Raw genomic sequence first — 21604 nt, forward strand, 5'->3', positions numbered from 1 at the left:
GTTTTGCTTTGTAATTCAAGAGCAATAAAGACAACGTGTTTATATATCCTAAGGAGATTCTTAAGACAATTTATGGTACCTAGGATCTCAGCTTTTAAGCTATTCTTCATTGGATTTTCCATTGAACACTAGATTTGACCATCTATCATATTTATTTTGGGCCGTGTTCAGTCTGATGAAGTCAATTATGAATCCTGATTCTAGAAAAGGTAGAAATTTTGCCAATATTCAGGAGACCACCAAAGTAAGGGCAAGGATACATTGTTCTGATATAAGCCAATGAGGACATTATCATGTTTTTTGCTCTAATACTATATCCCATCATAAACTAAGGTTTCCTGTCAGTTTTATGGATTCTTTGGTGGTTCCTCGTTCAACAGATACTTCCTGAGCTCCTATTCTGTGCCAAGATTTCAGGTGCTAGGGAAATAATGGTACACCCACCAAAGATTTCTTTTCCTGTTCCCTCCAGGAGCTTGCAAGCTATTGTGTGTAACAGGCAGTAAGAAATAAATAAATGAATAGTGGTAAATGTACTGAGGGAAAACAGAGTTGCCAGTAGGCTCCTTTATAGGAGTGGTCTGAGCAGAACCCAGAGGGCAGGAAGGAAGACACCACGACAGGAGCAGTGTGTATAAAGTCTCCAGAAGGAAAGTGTTCAGCTGATGCTTTTAGCTACGCTTAACTGTGTCAGAGGGAAAGTAAGTTGAAAAAAATGCCCTTTCATTATCTCAAGCTGGCTTTAGCAGACCGGACTTCTAAGGCAGACTCCGGTGCCAACTAGCCCTGCGACATAACCTCCTGACTACAGAATTTCTTCATAGTCAAGGAAGAAATGGACTAGATGAACTTCAAGGCTCTTCCGTTTCCAAAAACCTGTGGTTCCCAGCAATTATTTTTTGTTTTTGTGTCCTCCCTGAAAATGTTGAAGGCAGGCCTAAAATACAAGTTCAAGAGTCTTAAATCACAGAGGGAGGATATATCTTAAAATGTTGCCCCCAGCTTGTGTTCTCTACTCTCCTGCTTGACTTGTACCTGGGAGGTGCTGACTGCATGTGGGTGGAAATAAAATGCTGAGATATTTCTGATCTTTCTTCTTCTGGGCAATGATGCATGAAAGCTGAAAAATCATTATCCTTCTTCAATACTTCTCTTTTCTCTCTGGAGATAGTTCTTATGAATAAGAAGCAGCAGAATAAATAGGTCTTTATACTCTCCTCCTGAACTAATGCCAACAGGACAAAGACCTCCCTGGACAAAACCTCCCTACAAGTGCAGCCTTTGAAGAGAATCACGAGTGGAGTACATGTCTGGTATTTGTTTATTGTCTTTTGAAATTCTGGCATATTATTTTCTTGTGTACAATTTAACTTCTAATATAAAGCCTGCTCCAAAACTTAACATGTTTGTTGATAAAAGCAATGAGCTCTATATTATATATGTTTTCTTTTCTGAACAGAAGTGAAAGCCTGACTGATCGCCTAAGTCGGGTCTAAACATTCTCACATCGCTCCGGTCCAGCTGATGCTGGTGCTCCTCAGAGGGGGGCTCGTGTCTGACGTGGAGACCCTGGCGCGGCCAGCACACCCATAGCTCCTATTCTACTTCTGGCCTTTGCTGGGATGGATGGCAACACGGGTGGGTTTCTGAGCTTCTGACAAATTGGGAATGACAGCATCTTCCCTATTCCTGAGTGGACTGTTGCTGAGTTTCAAAGCAGCTGATTTATAAAGTTCTCAAAAAAGTACAAAGCGTTACACAAACATGAGATAGTATTCATAAGAGCAGCAAGCATGGACAGCACTTTACCAACGCTTTCACTGGTGATGCTTGTAACACAGACTTACAGTAATGCTGTGTTGAGCTGCCACAGACAGGGAACCCTCCCCCTCCCCTAATCCAGATATTTTTAAAACTTGGGAGAAAGAGAAACTCTAGGTTCCAGATAAGCAGAAAGACTTAAAATTAAAGACGGGAGCATTGGACCTAGACTTAGTGCTTGGGCTGGGGTTTTAATCCTCACATGGGGCCACAGAAGTTGCCCTACAGTCTGTATGACTGAGCTAGGGAGTAAGAAACAGAGTTCCCTGCTTAAAACCTACATCTGACACAGGGACAAGAAAACTTCCCACCAGCCCAGGAAAGTTGTAAGGAAGCTTACCTTCTGTCCAGGACCACAAACGAGAGAAAAACAAAAAGAAACAGACCTGTAATAAATTCATACTCTAAGCCTACACCAAAGTGGGTATGAAGTCCACAGTTATATTAACTGGGCCTGCATGATCCCAAGCTAAGAAGTTAACGGTAAATACAGGTCAGGACTTATAAATGCCTCATAGGGGAGGAAAAAAAAAAAGATGAGCGCACACACACAAATTATAAACTGAACTTTTTATAAACTGAACTAAACTGAACTACCATTGAGGGGAGTCTACAGACACAACACATGGGAAATTTAGTGCCCCTATGGCCAGAGATAACAGAATAATCTAAAAGAGAATATGAAATAAGCATTTTAAGAATGATTTGAGAGCTAAGTATGAGTTAAAAAAAATAAAAGAACATGATAGAATAACAGTAACTGAAAAGACCAAGCAAAGTGAAAAAGACTCAATGGAATGATGAGTAATTAAGCATAGTTACTGAAATAATAGACATGATGAACTGGTAAAGGGTAGGTTACAAAAAGCTTAAAAAAGAATTAGCTGGAAGAGCTGAGCCCACAATATAGCAATGAGAGAGAGAGAGAGAGAGAGAGAGAGAGAGAGAGAGAGACAGGGAGACAGAGAATAGGAAAGCTAAGACATTAGGAAGACAGAATGTGAAGGTGAATCACAGACCCAAGAGGAATTACTGGTACAGATAACCAGGAAGAATAGCAAAGATACAGTATATGAGAAATAGCTGGAGAATTTTCCAGAATGGAGGGAAGACAAGGGTCCCCAGATTGAAGAATTACAATGGGTCCAAAGCAGAATATAAAGAAATGCACACTTAGGTTCATGACAGTAAAATTACACAATGCCAAAGTCACAGAGAAAATTCAAAACTGCCAGAGAAAAGAAAGACTTAGCTACCAAAAAATGACAATCAGATCAATAGCAAGCTTCTCAACAGTTCTGGAGGCCAGAAGACAAGAAAAGAATATCTCCCAGGTATTAGGAAAATAATGGTTAGTTAAGACTTCTAGAGCTATCAATTATCAGAGAGGTCATATAAGCCCTCTCTCTCAGACTAAGAGATTCCCACTCCCAGACTCAGGTGGGCACCACCATCCCTGGGAGGGTGTGTTCAAACAGATTTTGCAGGGCTCACTCTCCAAAGTTGCTTGATTCTCAGTAGGCCTGGGTTGGGACCCCCAAATTTGTGTTTCTAACAAGTTTCCAGATGATTCTGACCTGTAGACAACACTCTAAGAATCTGGAATCCTACTTCATTCAGAGGAAAACCTAGAGGTAGCAGGTATAAGAACCAATGGTTGGCAAAGAAATCTGCTTACATTTAAGGGACGTAAACAAGCACTGGCTGCTGAGAAAAAAGTTAAAATATTAACGGCTATTTGGAAAGTTTTAAAATGTTGCCAAACGATGGAAAGTGAATAGGAAGGATGATATGAGAGATCTCCCAAGTCCCATCTTACTCAGGAGGAGAACAGAGTGATCAATTTTGACATGAAGTATGTTGGTTACAAATTTTAACGTAAGCACCGAAAGAACAGAAATAGAAAATCAACTTCCAAGCAAGTAGAGGAAATGAAAGAAAATAAAGGGTATTTTATCTATCTAGGTAAGAAAAGAGAAAAAAACAGCTAATTAAGCAGGAGAAAAGATATACCAGGCAAATACTAAGGAAGAGAAAGTGATTGATAAAGCCATGCTCGCCAAGGGAGAGTCTGACACTACCATCTTGGTTATAGAACAGCCAGGAAAAAAAAAGCAGTGATGGAAATGAATAATTTGAACACCATATACTTGATATAATGGACATATAAAGAACTCTATACTCAACAAAGACAGAATACACACTCTTTTCAAACACAAAAAGAACATTTATATAAAAAAATGGCCGAGCTGCCAAGGAAGTTTCAAATATCTGGTAATCAATATTCCATAGATAATATTCTCTGACCACAATGCAATAAAATTAGAAAATTAGTTAAGAAATAGAAATGAAAAGCACGTTCTAAATAACTTGTAAGTCAAGGAGAGAAAGCAATCATGGAAATTACCAAATATTCAGAACTGAATGACAACAAAAGCCAGCTGTCTACACGAAGTTGCTAACTACCTAAATATACATGCTCTTCCCGAAAGAAGACTCCCTACTACTAATGAAAGAGTAAACAAGGCTCTTTTCTTAATTAAAAAAAAAAAAAGATCTTTCTTTGGGTCAAATCTACTTGGACTTATGATGCTAAGCAATTGTCAACATAGTAAGAACTAATGGTGTTTGAGTGAAGGCAGATGATCAGTGATAGAGATATTTCAAAAGGCTTCAGAATTATGTCAAAAGTCCTCTGTCACTTGGAAACAGCACTGATTCCTGAATACCTTGTTTCTCATGATGCAGAAGAGAAAATAGGACTCTAGCGCTTTATCGTGACTGTGAATATATCAAAAGGAAGCCATGGTGGTAAGGCAGGTGTTGAAGTCACATAAAAAGCAGCTGTTTTAACTGAGGTATGATTGGGCACTTTGCGTTACACGGTACCAAAGCAGCTGAACAAAGCCAATAAACAAATCCAACAAATTAACTTAGGGGATGTCAAATATCAGGGGAGGTTTGCATGGTATTATCTTTTAAGTTTTCAAACAGACTTACCTTTAATAACTCAAAACATAATTTGAACTGAACCAGATTAAAGCCACAAAAGCAGTATTAAAAAAACCCAAACCTACTGGCCTCTTAGCCCAGCAGTCAATATGCTTTTATTTCCTTTGGCTCCTCCAGTTTTTAACAGATCCCCAAGTCTGCAATGTTTTGTGATGCCACAGGTTTCCTGTAATTCCAAATTAGCTCCCCGGGCTCCTATCAACACTGACCAAAGATGCTGGTACATTCCCTGTGGATGACTGTGACCCAGGCAGTGCTGGGTACCAAGGAGCCGTTACTGCTGAGTGATGGGGTGGGGGTGGGCTGAACACCGCACGTGGCAGTATTTTAAGAGGGCTCTCTACCTAGCTTCCTTTTGCCCTGGGCGTATAGGCAGGGACTGTAAGGTAGTGGGTCAGCAGAGACAGAGGTTCTTAACCCTGCCGGCTTCAGAGGTTGGCTACAACCTCAACCAAAGTTTTCCAAACGTTCCACGCTAGAAGAGATTCAGATTGTTAGCATGCATTTACCACCCTTGGCCGAAAGAACTGACAAACTCTACAGATACAGGGCTTGGCTTGGCAAAAAAAAAAAAAAAAAAAAAAAGGAGGGGGGGAAAGGACATTCTGATTGTTATACTTTTCATCCACCTTTTTACACAGGAGGAAAAAATGTATAGTTTTGTTACTATTGGCAAAGCACTTTCTGTTCCTTTATAAGTGAAAGCCCTTCAGAAAGGCAAATGCAGTTGTATCCCACCCGGGAATTCCAGTGAGGAGGAAATGGGAGAGATGCTAATCTAGCCAACCACACCAGGCCCCTGGCACCAGGTGAGCAATAATATACAAGAAATACATGTTTAGATGCAACCCAAATATTAGACTGAAGAGTTAAAACTTGAGAATACTGACCGGACCAGTAATAGCTGGATTCTGCAGTCTTGGATCTTCCCACTGAGTAATTTTGCTATCTGGAAATTAATGTTAAAAAAAAAATCAGAATGTTAATTCAAATCTATTCTACGTCAAGAATGTTTTAAAAAGATTTCTGGATTTTTCAAAAGCTGTTCTGTCTCCCATAGCAACCCCCTAAATAAATGACTTAGTATTTCAGGGTTAGAAGAGAACCCTATTCTATATGGCAGCCCTCCACACACCCCCAATACTGTTTAGTTAAAAACACTCCATCAAAAAAGCACGACTAAAGCCAAACCATCTATTCACACTGTTTTTGGCAAGAAAATCTGCCAAAATTTCAATTATAAACCCCTGTTCTTTCAAGGATTTATAACTTGATCTTGATTTTCCTTTAATTGAAAAAAGGCATAACAAGTCTCAGCCCCTAAAAAGTTAAAACACACACACACACGATTTTTCTCAAGTACTTTTTTCTTCGCTCATGGTGATGGAAAACTGATTTCAATTAAGAATTCGAATGTTGAACAAATTAATAATCCATTACACATGTCACTCAGATGCACGCAAATATCAAAGCAGCTAAGAAGTCCAAATAGTGAGCACTGGATATGGCGGACAAACAGCATAGAGACAGGTTTCCCTTTTGGTCAAGGTGGCGAGAAGCAGTGTCCATTCTTCTCAAAGAGTCAACGTCACCAAGACTGTTGGTTGCTGCCTCTACACCTGCTTCAGTGGTGTAGTGATACTGTGCGGTAGCCGCCCTGCATCACTTGGGTTTCATGACTGTGCTTGTGGGTTACTACTGTGTGTGCGGGGGAGGCAGGGATGGACTTGTGGGAAAGGTATGGAGAGGGCAATGGGTCCTCTCTGGAGTATTAGGGAGTATCTAAGTTGCTTAAAAAAAAGGTGGGGGATTATTTAAGAATACTGATTCTGCTCATTTCCTGTATAATCTGTAAGTAGACTGGTAAGAATGACAAATAAATTTAGCTTTAGTGACCCTACGAGGAATTTTTCCAAACCTGGCATAATAATTATTTTAATGAAAGCGAAGATCAAGTTCTAAAATGAAACTACCAAAGCACCTGATTTTTGAGTCATGTTGGCAGAAAGTTTATGTAAAATGTTTCAATGGTTTTACAGAATTTTGATGGAAGCAAAAAGCTCCCTACCTCATGAATAGGAATTTGGAAAGGAAAAGTTGCCATTGTGATGGAGAACAAAGGAAAACCAAATAAATCAAATATAGCTGAGTAATAGCTCCCGGTCCACAATCTTATCACCTGGGAACTGTCAGAGCAGAAGTAAGTTAATGACTATGTACACATGGCGTCTCCCAAGGAGTCTGTCCAAACCCCAACTTCCAAGTTCTACCCTTGACAGGTGCAGGTGTGTATCCCATAGCGCCCTCAAATCCAACTCTACCAAAACCAAACCCATGCTCTTCCAAGACCAGAACTCGTCCCTGTGATCCTATACCCCCCCAACACCACTATCACAGCGCACTCACTGCTCACACCCAGCACTGGCCACCTCCCTATCCTCCCCGGCCATTCTTGGCTGGTGCTCACCAAGCTGCCCCCCATATCCCACTTGAGAAGGCTGCCTTCTGGAGTGTACTTCTCTTCCATGGACTATTTCCTATGCTTCCCTGGCCTCGGGCACACTCATTCCTGTTCAAGACTTCCTTTGTAGTTCTGCCAGAAGGATCTTTCTAAGGAACAAATTTGGCCACTATGACACCCCCACCCCCGAAAAATCCTCAGGACTTCCCCCTCCTGCCTGCAGAAGGGACCCAAAATCCCACCACTGGCAGACACCCTTTAACTTGACCTATGGTATCATGCTAACCTCTTCTGCATGCTGGTCACCAGCAACCCTACCTCAGTTCTCTATGGCATAGTCCACACACTTTCATACACTTGCATGTTTTTTTCCTTCCTGGGGTTGTACCCCCCTTGCTTTACTAGATAAATCTGACTCGTCATTTGGAATCCATCCAAAAAGCAAGCTGTTCCTATGGTCCTCTTGCAGCCAGCCACCAACCCTGGTATCTGGCCATGTAGTGAGAAGGTGCGGTCTTCACTTTTCCTGCTTCTTTAAAGCTGGTTCATTCCTCTACCCAAATGAAAATACCCTTGAGGCTTGCTACTAGAATATAAGTCCCTTGAGGACAGAGACTGGGTGTTCCTTATCTCTGCAGCTCCCTCTCCACTGCTGAACACGCTTCCCACAACATAACAGGAGGCTAATAGGTTATTTCTTTAAATTGTACGAAGCTGATGGCAAAAACAGCTTCCCTTTTAAAACAGTCTTAAGATTTCAGAACAACACAAATTTCTATGTGGTTACAATACAGATCGATTTTATACCTAAGTATTGTCAGTATAGGATATGAATGAGAGTGGCCATTTCTTCATTTTTTTCCCCAGAACTTCTAAATCTAAACTTGCTTTTTGTCTTCAATGTATTTGAAATAAAGGGACAAGAATGAAGGAGAAGAATGAGCCAGTTAATGTAGCTACTATTAACAGGTTTGGTAAGCCTGATGGCAAGAATGACTAAAACAGGATTTTACAGCCTCAGTGGAATCTTATTTTCTTTTTTTAAATTTTTTTTTGGAATCTTATTTTCTCTTCTAGCTTTGTCTCCAAGACACCTGTGGCCACTGACTCAGCTGCTGGGCATACCTGGTTTTTAAGAAGAACCACGTGATTCCAAAACGAGGTGTAAACTCAGTTCAAGATCTTCCCTTAACCTTCATACTCCAGTCTCGAGACGGGAGCTATGTGTTCAATACTTGATCTCTTCTGAAATTACGGCTTTCAGATGGTTATTTTTAATCTTAAAAATGTCTGACTTCAGGATCCCTGGGTGGCTGAGCGGCTTAGTGTCGCCTTCAGCCCAGGAGGGTGATCCTGGAGACCCGGGATCGAGTCCCGCATCGGGCTCCCTGCATGGAGTCTGCTTCTCCCTCTGCCTGTGTCTCGCCTCTCTCTCTGTGTGTCTCTCATGAATAAATAAATAAAATCTTTTTAAAAAAAGTCTGACTTCTCAAAAGTTGATGAAGCAAAAATAAATAGCATCATTATTTAAAAGACAAGTGCACTGCTGTATTTGTCATCCATGTGCAGTCACGTGTCCTGGGGATGACGGAAGACAAGATGGCTCTGACTCTCTTGAGACAACTGCTGGCACAGGAAAATGCCACCACACGGGAATGACCTGGTTCCCATCCTGCACGCGGTAGGCCAGCAAACGGAGATGCTGAATCTTGCAAGCAATCAGATGTGGGGAAACTGCTCAGGAGAGGCTTGTCCCTCAACGTCACCTGCCAGGTGGTGGAAGGCATTTTGGAGTGTACCTATTGGCCTGATAAAACCTCTTAAAAAGACAGGTATTCTGTACTCGTCACAGACTGGGATTTGGTGAAGCAGCATAGGAATTTAACTGTTTCATTGATACACAGCCCCTTTATAACTTTCAATGGAGCAAACTTTGACAGATTGGGGAGAAATGGCAGAAATGTTGCATCAACAGCAAACGAGATTGTAATTAAAGACATGTTTTTCTTAACATATAGTTTTTGCTCACCTAATTTCCACTATTATCTGGTTGAGAGAACCTTTCAGTAGGGTAGAGCAAAGGCAAACTTCAATCTCCATGGAAATGACCACAAATACCACCTTTCCTAACTCAGATCAAGCAGACCCTGTGTGTGGTCTTTACTGTCCCGGAAGCCAAGAGGAGCCTCCTGCAAGCTGTCTGTCCTGGCAAGAGGATGGGAAGCGAGTGAGCTCAGCACCTGGAGGGACTGATGGACTGATCAGGAACAAGGAACTACCCAGGCATTTAGCCAAACTAACCTCTCCTGCCTCCCAGCACACAGAAACGGGCCAACCTGGGGCTGCAGCCATGGCTGCTGCTTCTCCAAGGCAAGTTCTCTCCATTTTCTGACCAAGGATGTCAACCTCCTCAGCCTTCACTGCTGACCTTCCACGAATTAATACTTCATGGCACCACTCATCAAACATCTACTCTAGGTTATACTAGATCGGTCTATGCACATCACTAGAAACCCAGTCTATGACCTTTATTATTTCTAATGTGCACTAGGATGCCTTTTGCAACATAGTGTTTCTTGTTTGGGGGCTCCTGCATTAAAGAACAGTCATAAAATTCTTTTCAGGTTGACCCGAACACCAGATCACCAGTCAGAACACGGTCACAATGTTGTGTCAAAAATTCTGTGTAGCAGACCAAGGTTGTGTTACTGGTTGAGACCTTGTTTTAAGAAAAAGATCATTATTTATTCATACCTACCTTTGAAAACTGAAATTGCAATGCATGAAAACTAAAAGAAACATTTTTTGTTTTGTTTTTAGTGGGAAAGAGAGGTATGCTTGCCTCCCTTATTTTAACAAATTATGCTATGAGTAGAATGACAAATAAATGGCATTTCAGAGAAAAAAAGAGTATGCACATTTTAAAGCATTTATGGTAGCAATTGTAAAATTCTGGAAAGCATGCAAACCTTGAGTACTTTTCTGGTCATGGATAAAACTAAGCCTATGTACATTGAAATACCTAATTTTAACCAAAGGGTAGCCCATTCCCCAATACACCTAGGACTTCCACTTTTGGTTTAATTCTGAACTGGTCTTCTTAATTTATAATAACCTCTCAAGCTTTCTTGCCTGAAAGCAAAGGTGTATAATACACTCAGTATCTTCTAGGGGTTACCCTAGAAGAGGCACAAGACCTATGAGACAGTGGCAAGCCCTTTCCATGTGGATCCCTGTGGTCGGACTACCCAGCAACTGGCTCCTCGGTATACTTTTGATTAGTTAAGAGAATGTGAGGCTGGAGAAACCTGGTGCAGACTTGCTCTTTAGGAACCAAATGAAAACAAAGATCAAAATACTACCAATTACACACACTTACATATAATTGAAAACTTCTTTTAAAAAACATTTTTTTTCAGAAATTCTAAGGGATATACAAATATGTTCCCATGGAGAACAACATGTTGCCTTAAAAAAAAAAAAACCTACTGGCTAAAAGCAAAATCTTTATTAGTTTAACTTTTAGTTGAAATGAGAAACCACACATTTATTCAGAGGTGCTGGAGCAACTATACTATAATTTCAAGATACGAACTCCATATATATTAGTGTGTTGGGTGCAAAAAAACATGCTATGAATAGAAAATAAGTCAGAATGTGCTTCTTGCCGTAAGACCTTTGAGGGCAGTGTTTAAGACACTTACATGCTGCTTCAAGCACTGCTCACACAGAGATTTCTTTGACTCCATTATAACTTCTAGCCTTATTTTCTATTACTAGAGTGTATTTATTAAAAGCGCAGAAATCAAGGGGTTATGGACCCAAAAAAATTTTTTAATTAAAAAAAAAAAAACCCAAGAAGTTAATAGGTCACAAGATCAAATCGGGTGAAAGCTTGCTGGGCTACTTTCAAGCAAACTTGGGATGAAATCATAGTACCGTATGAGGGCACTGATTCTCTGGCATCATTCTCTCCACATAACACCTGGCTGCCTAGATGAAGAGTAAAATGACAAACCTTTCACTATAATATTTGAATGACTCCCCATCCCCCCATCCTTTTTCCTGAAATGCTGATGTGTCTATAAAAGAGCCTACTTACTATGGTCAATATAAAACGTTCGGCCATCCAAGTGAATTCTTTCTTCCCAACCAGGCTGGTATAGACAGAGAGAGAGAGAGAGAATGAATGAATACATACATTAGCTAAGAGTTCCAAAAATCAATGCTAAATTTAAACACTCTAAGAATGCTTTTTGACTCTTCTCTTCTAGGGTATATTGTTACATTAAGAATAAACCACAAACATTTCCAGTTAACTCTTGACAACATCTAGCAACACTCTATCACATGTTCACCAGCCTTAGCAGCCTCCACTCACTGTGTGATGAACAAGAAGCAGGGCTTGCTATTTCAAAAGCTTCAAAGGGCAACTCCAGCATTCCACGGAACAGTTGAGTTTAGGATTGAATAGCTCATTTAATTAAATAAATATTTACTGAGTACTGAAGGGAGAGGAAGGTTAATTTAAAAATGTCAGAGACAGATGCTCTAGTCCTATCACCAGGTGGCTGAATGACCTAACAACACACAGATTCTCCGGTGTGGGCTCTCACTATTTGTACTCAGGAAACAATTGGATTTGGGTATTTTTTCCCAAGGTCAGGCTGGTACGCCTTCATTATCTGAACGGTGCCTACTTGCTATCTGAAAGTCAGGAATCCCAACAGATCAGGACAGCATGCTGTCTTTTGATGTCTAATCTTGGTCTCTGGCATTCTCTGGGCTCTATCTAAACCCAGGAACCAAAAAGTTCTGGGGATTGAGGCATTCTTGTGCAAAACCTGATGAATAAAGATTGAACCCTAACCTTCCTAGATTCAAGCTGTGCCATCACATTCCACATGCCAGGCAACAGTGAAGTTCTTGAGTTTGGAAAATCCCGTTGGAAGAATGCCCACCACCCCTCCATTCTAGAAATCTCCAGTCTCCTCACCTTCCTGTCCTAGTAAGGCTTTTTGATTTGGTGGATGGGGGTGGGTGGGAAGGCTGAGAAGGACATATGGTGAAAGTTTCATTCAAAATCTAATATAGCTCAACTCCCATTTGGGCCCTTCAAAGAGAATAAGTGATAAAAAATTAAATTATATAAACAGCCCTCAACAGGGAAGAAAAACTTAAAATATCTGTAGGCTAATGACTTACAGAAACCGTCTATGATTACTTAGGCATTTTTCTCCCGCTGTTTTTAATATTTCTGTTCCAATGACTGAATTAGCAATATGGATGGAACCTATTGGTTGCTAAGTTACATAATAAATGTGTGCTGCCTAAACTGTCGCATGTAGAGAACGCCTCTTACATCCTAGTTACAAGGTCTTTCTACTCACCGCTAACAATTCAAAACTCTCTTTTATAAGTAGTGGACATGAATTCTAGTATGTGTTACTAGAATCCAGCCATGTGCCTAATTCTATTAAAAGATTACAGACCAATGGGACCCAAAAAAGCCTGGAGAAAGAGAAGGCCCACAGGGTCTCTCCATCAACAGCGGGTCAGATGAATGGATAAACATTTTCAGACTTCTCCATGTGTCTGCAGTGTACTCACAGGAAGAGGGCCAAGGTCATTGGGGTTTAAGGATGCCTTTGACCGCATATGTACTGGAAATTTCAGGCGTGGATCTTCCTGCAAGAAAACGTGAAAGGCAGAAGATGTTAAGAGTGATTCTCTGCGTGCAGTTACTGGCTCCTCCCCTTTTGGAGTAGTGTGTTCCAAGGCAATAGGTTGCGTGTGCCTGGAGCTGCACACGCAACTCCTGCCTGTGCGGGGGAGGAGAGGACCTCTCTTTGTATAGGAAGGCTGGCTGATCAACACTCAAGAAAGATTTTATATACTCTTCTCCTCATCCTTGGTGAAAGCAGGACAAAGAATATTTCAATAAAAGGTGAAGCATTTTCCCAAGACCTGTAGCAGGTGAAGAGGAAGAGTGTCCCAGCAGGGACGTTACTATGGAAACCTACCAAGAATGGAAGGTGCCAGGGCAGATGAGGATCTCCTCTGCAGAGTGTGTTGGGGGTGGGGTGCAATGGTTTATAAATCTCTCTTGGGCACTGAACTGTGGGTGAGGGCAGTGAGCCTTTCCACAGGTGCTGAGTTTCCTGTTGCGCCCTTCCACTCCTTGATCTACAGCAGAGTCTGAAATTGATCTGATGGTCAAGTCCCATCCTGGCTGGAGTTAGGTGGCCCCATCACGTAACGTCTCATATCCCTAACTAGAAGACTTTACTGAGATTCCTGGTCAAGTTCTGCAAAATGAGATTCTCATTTACATCTTAATACTTAAAAGTTTGTCAAAGATTTTTCTTAAGGGACGTGGCTCATGGGATACCACAAAGAACCAACGAAAGAGTAATATGTGCTTTGATATCTTGGGTCATGCTTTATAATTGACAAAGAAAACAGAGGGATGTGTCATCTTGCAACTACCCTGTTAGGAGGCTGTGCACATGATCTCTGCTTCTTTAACATGAGGACACTGAACTGCTGAGATCAAGAGAACGTGTCCGAAGGCTCTCGCCCAGAGTCTGGGAGTGGCTCTCACTTATACAGACCCAACAAAAATGCAATGTAACTGAGAATTTGCGTTAGAAACTCAAAAGATTATGAAACAAATGATACAACTCAGAATAGCATACTGTCAACCGAATAAGCCAAAGATTAAAAAAAAAAAACAAAACTAACAAAATCCTTTTTATTTCAATTACATGAAAGCCTCTGTTCCTGTCAAATCACTAAAAAGGTTTTCCTGCCTCAGCATTTTCCCAAGGCAACAAGAAAATGAAGTAATTGGTATAAACCGTGGAAAATAATACAATTCACTTTGTGCCAGCTAATGGGTATGAAAATGTTCTTAAACTGATTATGGCGGTGGTTGCACATGTTTATTTAATGGTCTAAAAACCACTCACTTGTATATTTTAAACAGGTGAGTTGTAGGACATGTGAGTTATACTTCAAGAAAGCTGTTAGAAAAACTTCCTAAGTCAACAGTATAAGCTGTTAGTATCACTGGATTATAACAAAGTGACAGAGTTTTGGAACTGGCAAAGTCTACCCCCCAACCCCTGTGCCCAAAAAAACCTGCCCCAAAATCAAAAAATAAAACCAACCTTTGCTTCTATTAACTATAGCTAACTATTAGCTGGAGAAATAAATCATGTTTTAGCAGTTTGGCTATTGTGATGGCTATTGACTCTGAACCCTGCCGCTGTCCTTTTTAAAGGGTAATTCAAGGCATAAAATTGGTCTGGTTTTCTGTTGTATTCTGGAACCCATATGGTGTAGTCAACAGATACACTAAGGTTTTGGATTTTTAAGGTCCCAGGAGATGTAGATTTGGTAAATATTTGTGTTAGGCTGACTTTGGACAGAGGATAAGACATGGAGCACTAAGCTCCCCACTCAGTGCTGGCTCTGAGCTGGACCCGGCGATGCCACAACCACAGGGCACCCTTCTCTCCCCAGCCCCACCCCCGACCATGCTGGCTTCCAGACGCTGCATGCGAGACCAGCCGTGCCTTGGAGTCATACACACAGGCTACTGTGAAACTATGGGGAAAAAGCTGGTGATGCAAAGCACACACAAACAAAGCAGCAGCTGAAAGTTACAGAAAAGTGCCAGGGGGTAGGGACGAGGGGCATGAAGTATAAAACCTAATCTTACAGGTCTGCTAAGATAGCCTTGCACAGAAAACCCCGAATTTGTAGGATGTGAGGGTTGGAGGCTCTTGGGGACCTATTATTTTACCATAACAAGAGCAACATCTGCCTTCCACCAAGTTCTAAGGGCTCAATCTAGAAGGCACTAACTGAGCCCACCCCGGAACAACAAAAGGTGGCAGGTACCCTCCCCCTGCCCCCCACCACCTGGGGGAGCAGGTAAAGGCAGCCAAAGCCCCACAAGACAACTTTAGGGATGACAATAGAGGCAGGAATACTAATGACGTTATAAATGATAGAAATAAAAATGGATATAAATGAATAAAATATGCAAAACCCACTTGGGAGTCTCTCCCTGTCCTCAAGTACCATGAACACATTCTTCCACCATTTCACAACTGCTCCCTTGTTACTGTCAGAAGAATTTTTAAACAGAAGGCAAAGATCCACAGTGGGGGGAGGGGAGAAAAAAGGATTCCTAGCAGAGTTTTAGAAATATATAAAATATGAGGAGGCTGGCGGGTTCAAACAACAGCTGAGCTTTTTCCCTTCCTGGAAGAGGTCAACAACCACAAGGGCTACAGTGAGTTTTATTAGTTTGGACCCAGGTAGAAAACAAACCTGTCATTTAATTAAGGGCTGTTGTTGCTTTCTTGCTACAGAAACAAGCCAATGCCTTGTCCTGTAGAAGACATAAATGCACTCTTACATATATGCTTCCAGTTGCTTCCTCAGCAGAAAGAATGGGCAACCTCAAGTCCTCTTGTCCCCTGCGCTTGGGTGCTCTGGAGGCCTCCAGCACTCCCCGCTTAGCAATGCTGACCCAGGTGGGAACAGAGGGATGCTCGCTGGATGTGGCCCGATTTTGTCCCAGAAAGACTGCTGGCACGCTGCCTGCGTTACTGGTGTGTGTGAAAGGCTGGGTTTTATAAATAGACTTCAAAGCGAATTTCCCCCTCTCAATGGATCCAAGGGAAATGCCGGCCTGTATCTTTTCATGCTGCTGGCTAACGTAGGAAGCAAAGGCACACAGGCTGATGGAGGCAAGGCTAGTATTTTCAGGACTCTCAACCTGTCCTACCAGTTTTCTCTTCCTGTTTCCATGATAAAGCTCACATTCTAAGAATAGCTAGCTATGCTGTTCTCTTAAACACACATAACACAGAGCAAACCCCAAACCAACTCCAAACAGATTCCAAGCTGAAAATTGCCTTTACGCTTCCCTCCATCTTATATCAAAATAAACACGCAGGTTTGGAGTCTGCCTTCCTCTGTACAGGCCTTTGTCTAGAAGGGGTGACGCAGCTGTGCCAGCACATCTGAGATGAGTGAGGAAGGGTAGTCACTGGTGGAATTTCCAGTTGTTACCCTAAGGATTTTCCACAGCAGCGGCAGCAGCAGCAACAAAATATTGGTTTGACACACTCAAATGTTAAATGAGTCCAAGAGTCAACAGCGAGGATCCCGGTGGAAAGGGGCAACTGGAAATTCAAACTGGGTTTCATTCAGCAACGATGCAGGCAATAAATAAAGCTGGTGCTGTTTAAAATAAAACCTGCCCAGCTGTAATTACACTGCACTTGTGGCGTGAAGGATGGTGAAAAGGTTAGGAGCCCTGACTGCTAAGCTAGTTCAGATGACTCCAATCGTAGCTTATGCTGGCAAGCCACAGTGGCTCCATACGCTAATCCATCTCCTCCGACATTCACCCTATTTCTGGAGCTCCCATTTCGGGCTGAGGGCTAGAGAGCCAACAGTACAACACCAGCAGGACCGCCACAGGCTCTGAGTCCTCTGGGGGTGGGGGGCGGACAGGGAAGGAGCTAAAATCCAATCTTTATTACTGTATTTTCCAAAGGGCTGTCTAACTTTCTGCCTAACCCTGCCCACCATCCTGTAAATATGATCTTCAGGTGAAAAGGCGCGTCCAACAAAGCGATGCGTTAGTATATGCCTTAGGAGTAGTTATGAGTTTACTAAATGAGTGTTGCCAGATCTCAATGATAAATTCCCCCTTACTTCAGAAGAGGAAGAACTCTTAGAGTGGTTCACAATAATGAGTGTTTAGGCCATGGGGGGCATTTTTGGTTATCCCTATGGTGGTGAGGGGCTGGGGAGGAATGGTGGCCGTCAGCCTTTAGTGGCAGGGGCCAAGGATGCTAGATGCCCTGCGATAAAAGGCATGGCCTTGCCCCAAATGCAGAGAATGTCGTCGTGGAGACATGTTGTAGCACCATCCACTGGATTTCAGAGGGTGAGCCCGTTAGGGACTAAAGGAACACACAAGTCCAGGCCACGTTGGTCCAGGCCTCTTTCTTACACAATACTACCGTTCTGTCAACTGTGCACACTTGGTATCTTCACTACAAACGGGAGTCCAAAGCATGTGTTCACTGCTAGCCCAAGACCAAATGGCTGGGCCAGGGACAATTGCCCGGACTCAACCAGCTTTCACACGCCGTCAGTTCTGAGCAAGCAGCACAGATGACAGAAGGGCAGAGTTAAGCTCTGTACCCAGAGAATCAGACAGAGATACAAGCGACAGGAAGAGCAAACCTCCCGTAGCATCAGAAATAGAAACAAGAATACCGAGTTGGGTTGGTCATAAGTCTAGAGATCACACAGCAGAAACATACCACTGGCTTCTACAAGAGAACTGCACGCTCTGCTAAGACAGACACCACTAATTCAGCTGGAGGAATGAAGAACTGACCCAGACATGGAGAGAGATGCGTATGCACCTCTGACTACTCTCATCGTGCTAATACAATACAGATCCTTTCTCCTGTAGGATTCAGCGCCACATGGAGGAGCAACACGATCAGAAAAATCAGTTTTGACAAAATGTTCACACACAAAAGAGCTATTAAATGTACAACCAAAGTCCTCAGTACATCTCTCCACCCATAATTAAAGGAATGAGACAGAGCACAGGAGTGTAAAACACGAATCTGACGTGAACAGTGAAGATGACAAGGACAAATCAAACAAAGGTGATAATGTCAATAGAAATGCAAAAAGAAACTGATGAGGAGAAATGATTAAAAAAATATGAGGACCCCCTAACAAAGTTACAGCATCATGGAAAATGAAGCAGGGACATCGAATTCCTGGCCTTGGGGAGCCACTACACCTTTCTTCCCAATACGGTAAATTGTCAGGACTAGAACTTTCCAGGGGTCCTATGAAGAAAAGGAACCCACTCTGGCACCAAGCCCAGAGGTAGCCACGAGCCTGAGCCCAGAAGCCACCCGCCCCCCACCGGCCCAGATGTGCAGAGTCCAATGTAGGCCGAGGAGGTCCCCTGGGGCCATGCTTCGGCTCAGTGAAATTCCTCTCCGAGAACTAGGAAATCCAGGAAGCAATGCCAGACCTCATGATGAAAATGGAACCAAATAAAAGCACAGCCTTACCCACGTTGTAGTCTTTGTGTTATGGTCAATGAAGAAGGGCCGGCCGTTGGGCGCTATCCTCATTTCCCAGCCGGGCGGCAGGAAGCTCTGTGTGACTTTGTGTTGTGGTTTGGGGGAGTTGTAAGGTGATGGCTGTGGGGACTGTGGATTGGAAAGGGTATCTTTCACAGCCCGACGTATGGGCGAATCCTTGGCACCCTAAGGAATAATAACGAGCATTAGAACTCTTACCAGCTGCTATTCCGGGAGGGTCAAAATGTACCTGGGTACACAGGGACGCTGCTCTCTGAAGAGGTACAAGGGAGAAGCTCTAAAACCCGTTTCTGTCATTCATCTACTTTTCAACCCATCTAACTTTAAAGTTTTCTGGTTGGTTAAACACATGACAATATTAAGTACTTATACCCAAGGTCCGTGGACAGCTATTCAGTGCGCACCCCAAGTATTGTTCTGTATTGAATGTTACGGATGGAAATTTTACAGAGGGTGGAGAAACACATGCCCCTGCTCTTAATGAGCTCACAGTCTAATGAAGAAGGGGTTGGCAATTTTTAGAGCACAGAAAGCAAAACCCGTACCAACAGACAGCCGTCCGGACTAGCAGGTTGCTACCCCCTGGCACTCCCATCCCAGTTTGGAACAGACCCCATCGGCTCCCAGCCAGCAGCATCGCAGACCCAGGGAACGGGCCCGCAGCTAGGTCTGAGACACCGTCAAGCTCAGAATTTCACACACTTGCTCTCTGGCTTCTCTAACTCTGACGTTTGTGATGCGAAGGGATGGCAACACCACCACACAAACAGAAGGCACCCGCAGATGCCCCGCAATGGCTTCGAGATGTGCGTGTGCATCAGAAACACATATGCCCGCACGGTGACAGGCCCTACCGTCGAAAGGAAAAGAAAAATGATCAAAGCGACAGCTATGTTTGGAAACGCAATGTAAGCATTGGTATTGGCAAGAGTTCGTATGCAAGTCAAGAGCGAAACACAAGGAGAGATGGAGAGTGTCCGGCAGAGGGGCGCCCCCTTCGGGCACAAGGAGCCACGGGGGCAGCCGAATGAGAATGGGGATCAGAGGGGGGCAGTCCACGGGTGCGAGCCGGGCGGCACAGAGAAGCATGAAGGAAGGCTGCACGACAACACCACGACCCATCAGAGAGAGAGAGAGAGAGAGAGAGAGAGAGAGAGAGAGAGAGAGAGGGACAGGGGGCTGCAACCACTCAAACCCAAGTAAGATGAGCAAGGAGATGAGAAGTCCCGGGAGGGGGTGAGCCGGTGAGCCGATGAGGCCTTCTCACCTCCAGTGGGGCAGATAAGGTTACGGTCGGCGAGCTGAGGCTACGGGGCCGGCGGATCTGAGGCTCGATTAGGTGGTTGTTACTGTTTGTGGCGGATCCGGACGCACCGTCTTCGGCGAGCTATTTCGGAGGCAAAAACAAGTTAGCTTGGCAGGAGGAGGACTCCTGTGCAAGTGATGAGGACCATGGACCCAAACAACATAAGCCAGCAATAATAAGAGGGCTGGCCTATTTCAAGCGTGGAGGAAAATGATTAAACATAATAATGGGGGCAACGATGGAGAAGTACAGTCAAAGGAAATAGAAATGAATCACTAGCCCAGCGTAAACGCCAGCCTCAGAAATCAAGGGAGAGAAGCTCCACCCTGGGATGGGCTCCCTAAACCGTGTCTAGGGGTGGACTGGCTTGAGGACCGAATTCTTCCTCCAGCAAATACTAGGCTTAGAGTTCCCATCTTCTCTGTGAGAAACATGATCTTAAACACGGGTTCTTTCAGAACAATACATTCACCTCGGGAGCACCGAGCTCACATACGTTTCGGCTTCTACAGCCTGTGATTTTAGGTTGTAGGACGATCTGCGTACCTGCATGATAGGTCGAGTCCAAGTTGTGGTTCGATTGTTATGATTGACATAGTATGTGCGTCCCTTAGCATCTTTTCTTTCTTCCCAGCCTGAAGGTAGGCCCGGCGTGGTGTGTGCATAGGCCACTGATGGCTGTTTGTGTAAGAAATCATTATTATTTAATATCCTGCATTTGCTTTTTGATCAGTTTAATAAAAGTAATGTACACGCAGAGAGTTACTAGACCAGGTAACTTAATTTTACTTGTACCAAAAACATTAGTGTCTGGAAAAAAGGCAATTGATTTCCAACGGCTTCCAATCTACTGTGAGATGACCCCCACACAGCCACAAGATCTTCTAAGTCAGTGGTAAAACCCTGAAGTCTTAAACATAAAGGGTCGTGGCTAACATGATCCTAAGAGAAACGTACAATCTGTTTCAGTTACTAGATTTTGCTGTCAAACCACAGAGAGTTTCAAGGTATTTTAAACTGTCCAATGTCACCAAGAGAGGGATACTCTGAATAGTTTTTTTCCTCAATAGAGTTGCCACAGAGATGCTCTCCTAACTCCCAAAGTCTTCCTCAGCTTAGAGCCCTTCCACTACAGCTTTCAGGGAGAAAAAAAAAATACAGTCTCCTCTCTAGGACAGCTGTATTCGCGCCAGGGCACGCAGTCATGAGGACCGACCAGGACAGCTTAGCGGCCCCAGTCGGGAAGTCACTGGGCAACGTGAGGTCAGAATTCCAGAAGAACACGCAGTTGGTGGGTTTGAGACATGTTCAGTATAGGGCGACTGGATCTGCAAAGTCCAAATTAGATTGCAGAAGGATTCCTGAGACACTTTTGCTTGTAGGGGGCAGTCTGAGAAATGCAGTCTGGGTGGAGAAACACTGGACCAGCAAGCGTGTTTCAGTGACTCAGGGAGACAAGGAGACGGACGTCTGAGGTCCGTGCTGTCCCGAGAAGTGCTGGGCATATGGACGCTGCATATAAGATCTGTAACTGAGAAAAGGGCGCTACCCCTACCCTCAGGGCGGGGACTCAGAATTACAAGCCAACCGTGGCCACCAAGGCTCCTGGGAGAATGTAAAAGCAGCGAGAGGCCACACCTCAGGAATAATCTCTTACACGAGGTGACAAAAGGAAGCCACTTCTTTTGGGGCAACAGGTTTCCCTAATTAGGATCTTGTGAGCCTCCAGGTGGTTGACCAGGTGGATGTCAGGGCCAGGATGTCAATCTCTGAACCAACTCCTGTGTGCGCCCTGTCTTTGACAGTCACCACCAAGACTGTGCTGGGGCAAGGAGG

The 21604-nt window shown here is 43.4% G+C and overlaps 1 protein-coding gene across 9 annotated transcripts in view; it reads right to left on the bottom strand.

Annotated features, from left to right (window-relative positions):
- LOC129514443 (E3 ubiquitin-protein ligase NEDD4-like) overlaps positions 1-21604 on the bottom strand; it is a 336683-nt gene that overhangs the window by 34603 nt on the left and 280476 nt on the right. For 8 of the 9 annotated variants that reach the window (XM_055333010.1, XM_055333006.1, XM_055333011.1 and 5 more), the window contains 6 exons: positions 20315-20446; positions 19730-19849; positions 18430-18627; positions 12905-12982; positions 11397-11451; positions 5724-5782 (listed from right to left, as the gene is read on the bottom strand). In XM_055333010.1, coding sequence (XP_055188985.1) covers positions 5724-5782; positions 11397-11451; positions 12905-12982; positions 18430-18627; positions 19730-19849; positions 20315-20446 — 642 coding nt within the window. The remainder of the gene's footprint in view (positions 1-5723; positions 5783-11396; positions 11452-12904; positions 12983-18429; positions 18628-19729; positions 19850-20314; positions 20447-21604) is intronic. The other variant, XM_055333012.1, reaches the window with a different exon arrangement.

The sequence above is a fragment of the Nyctereutes procyonoides genome, unplaced genomic scaffold (assembly GCF_905146905.1).
Source record: "Nyctereutes procyonoides isolate TBG_1078 unplaced genomic scaffold, NYPRO_anot_genome, whole genome shotgun sequence".
Classification (NCBI taxonomy): domain Eukaryota; kingdom Metazoa; phylum Chordata; class Mammalia; order Carnivora; family Canidae; genus Nyctereutes; species Nyctereutes procyonoides.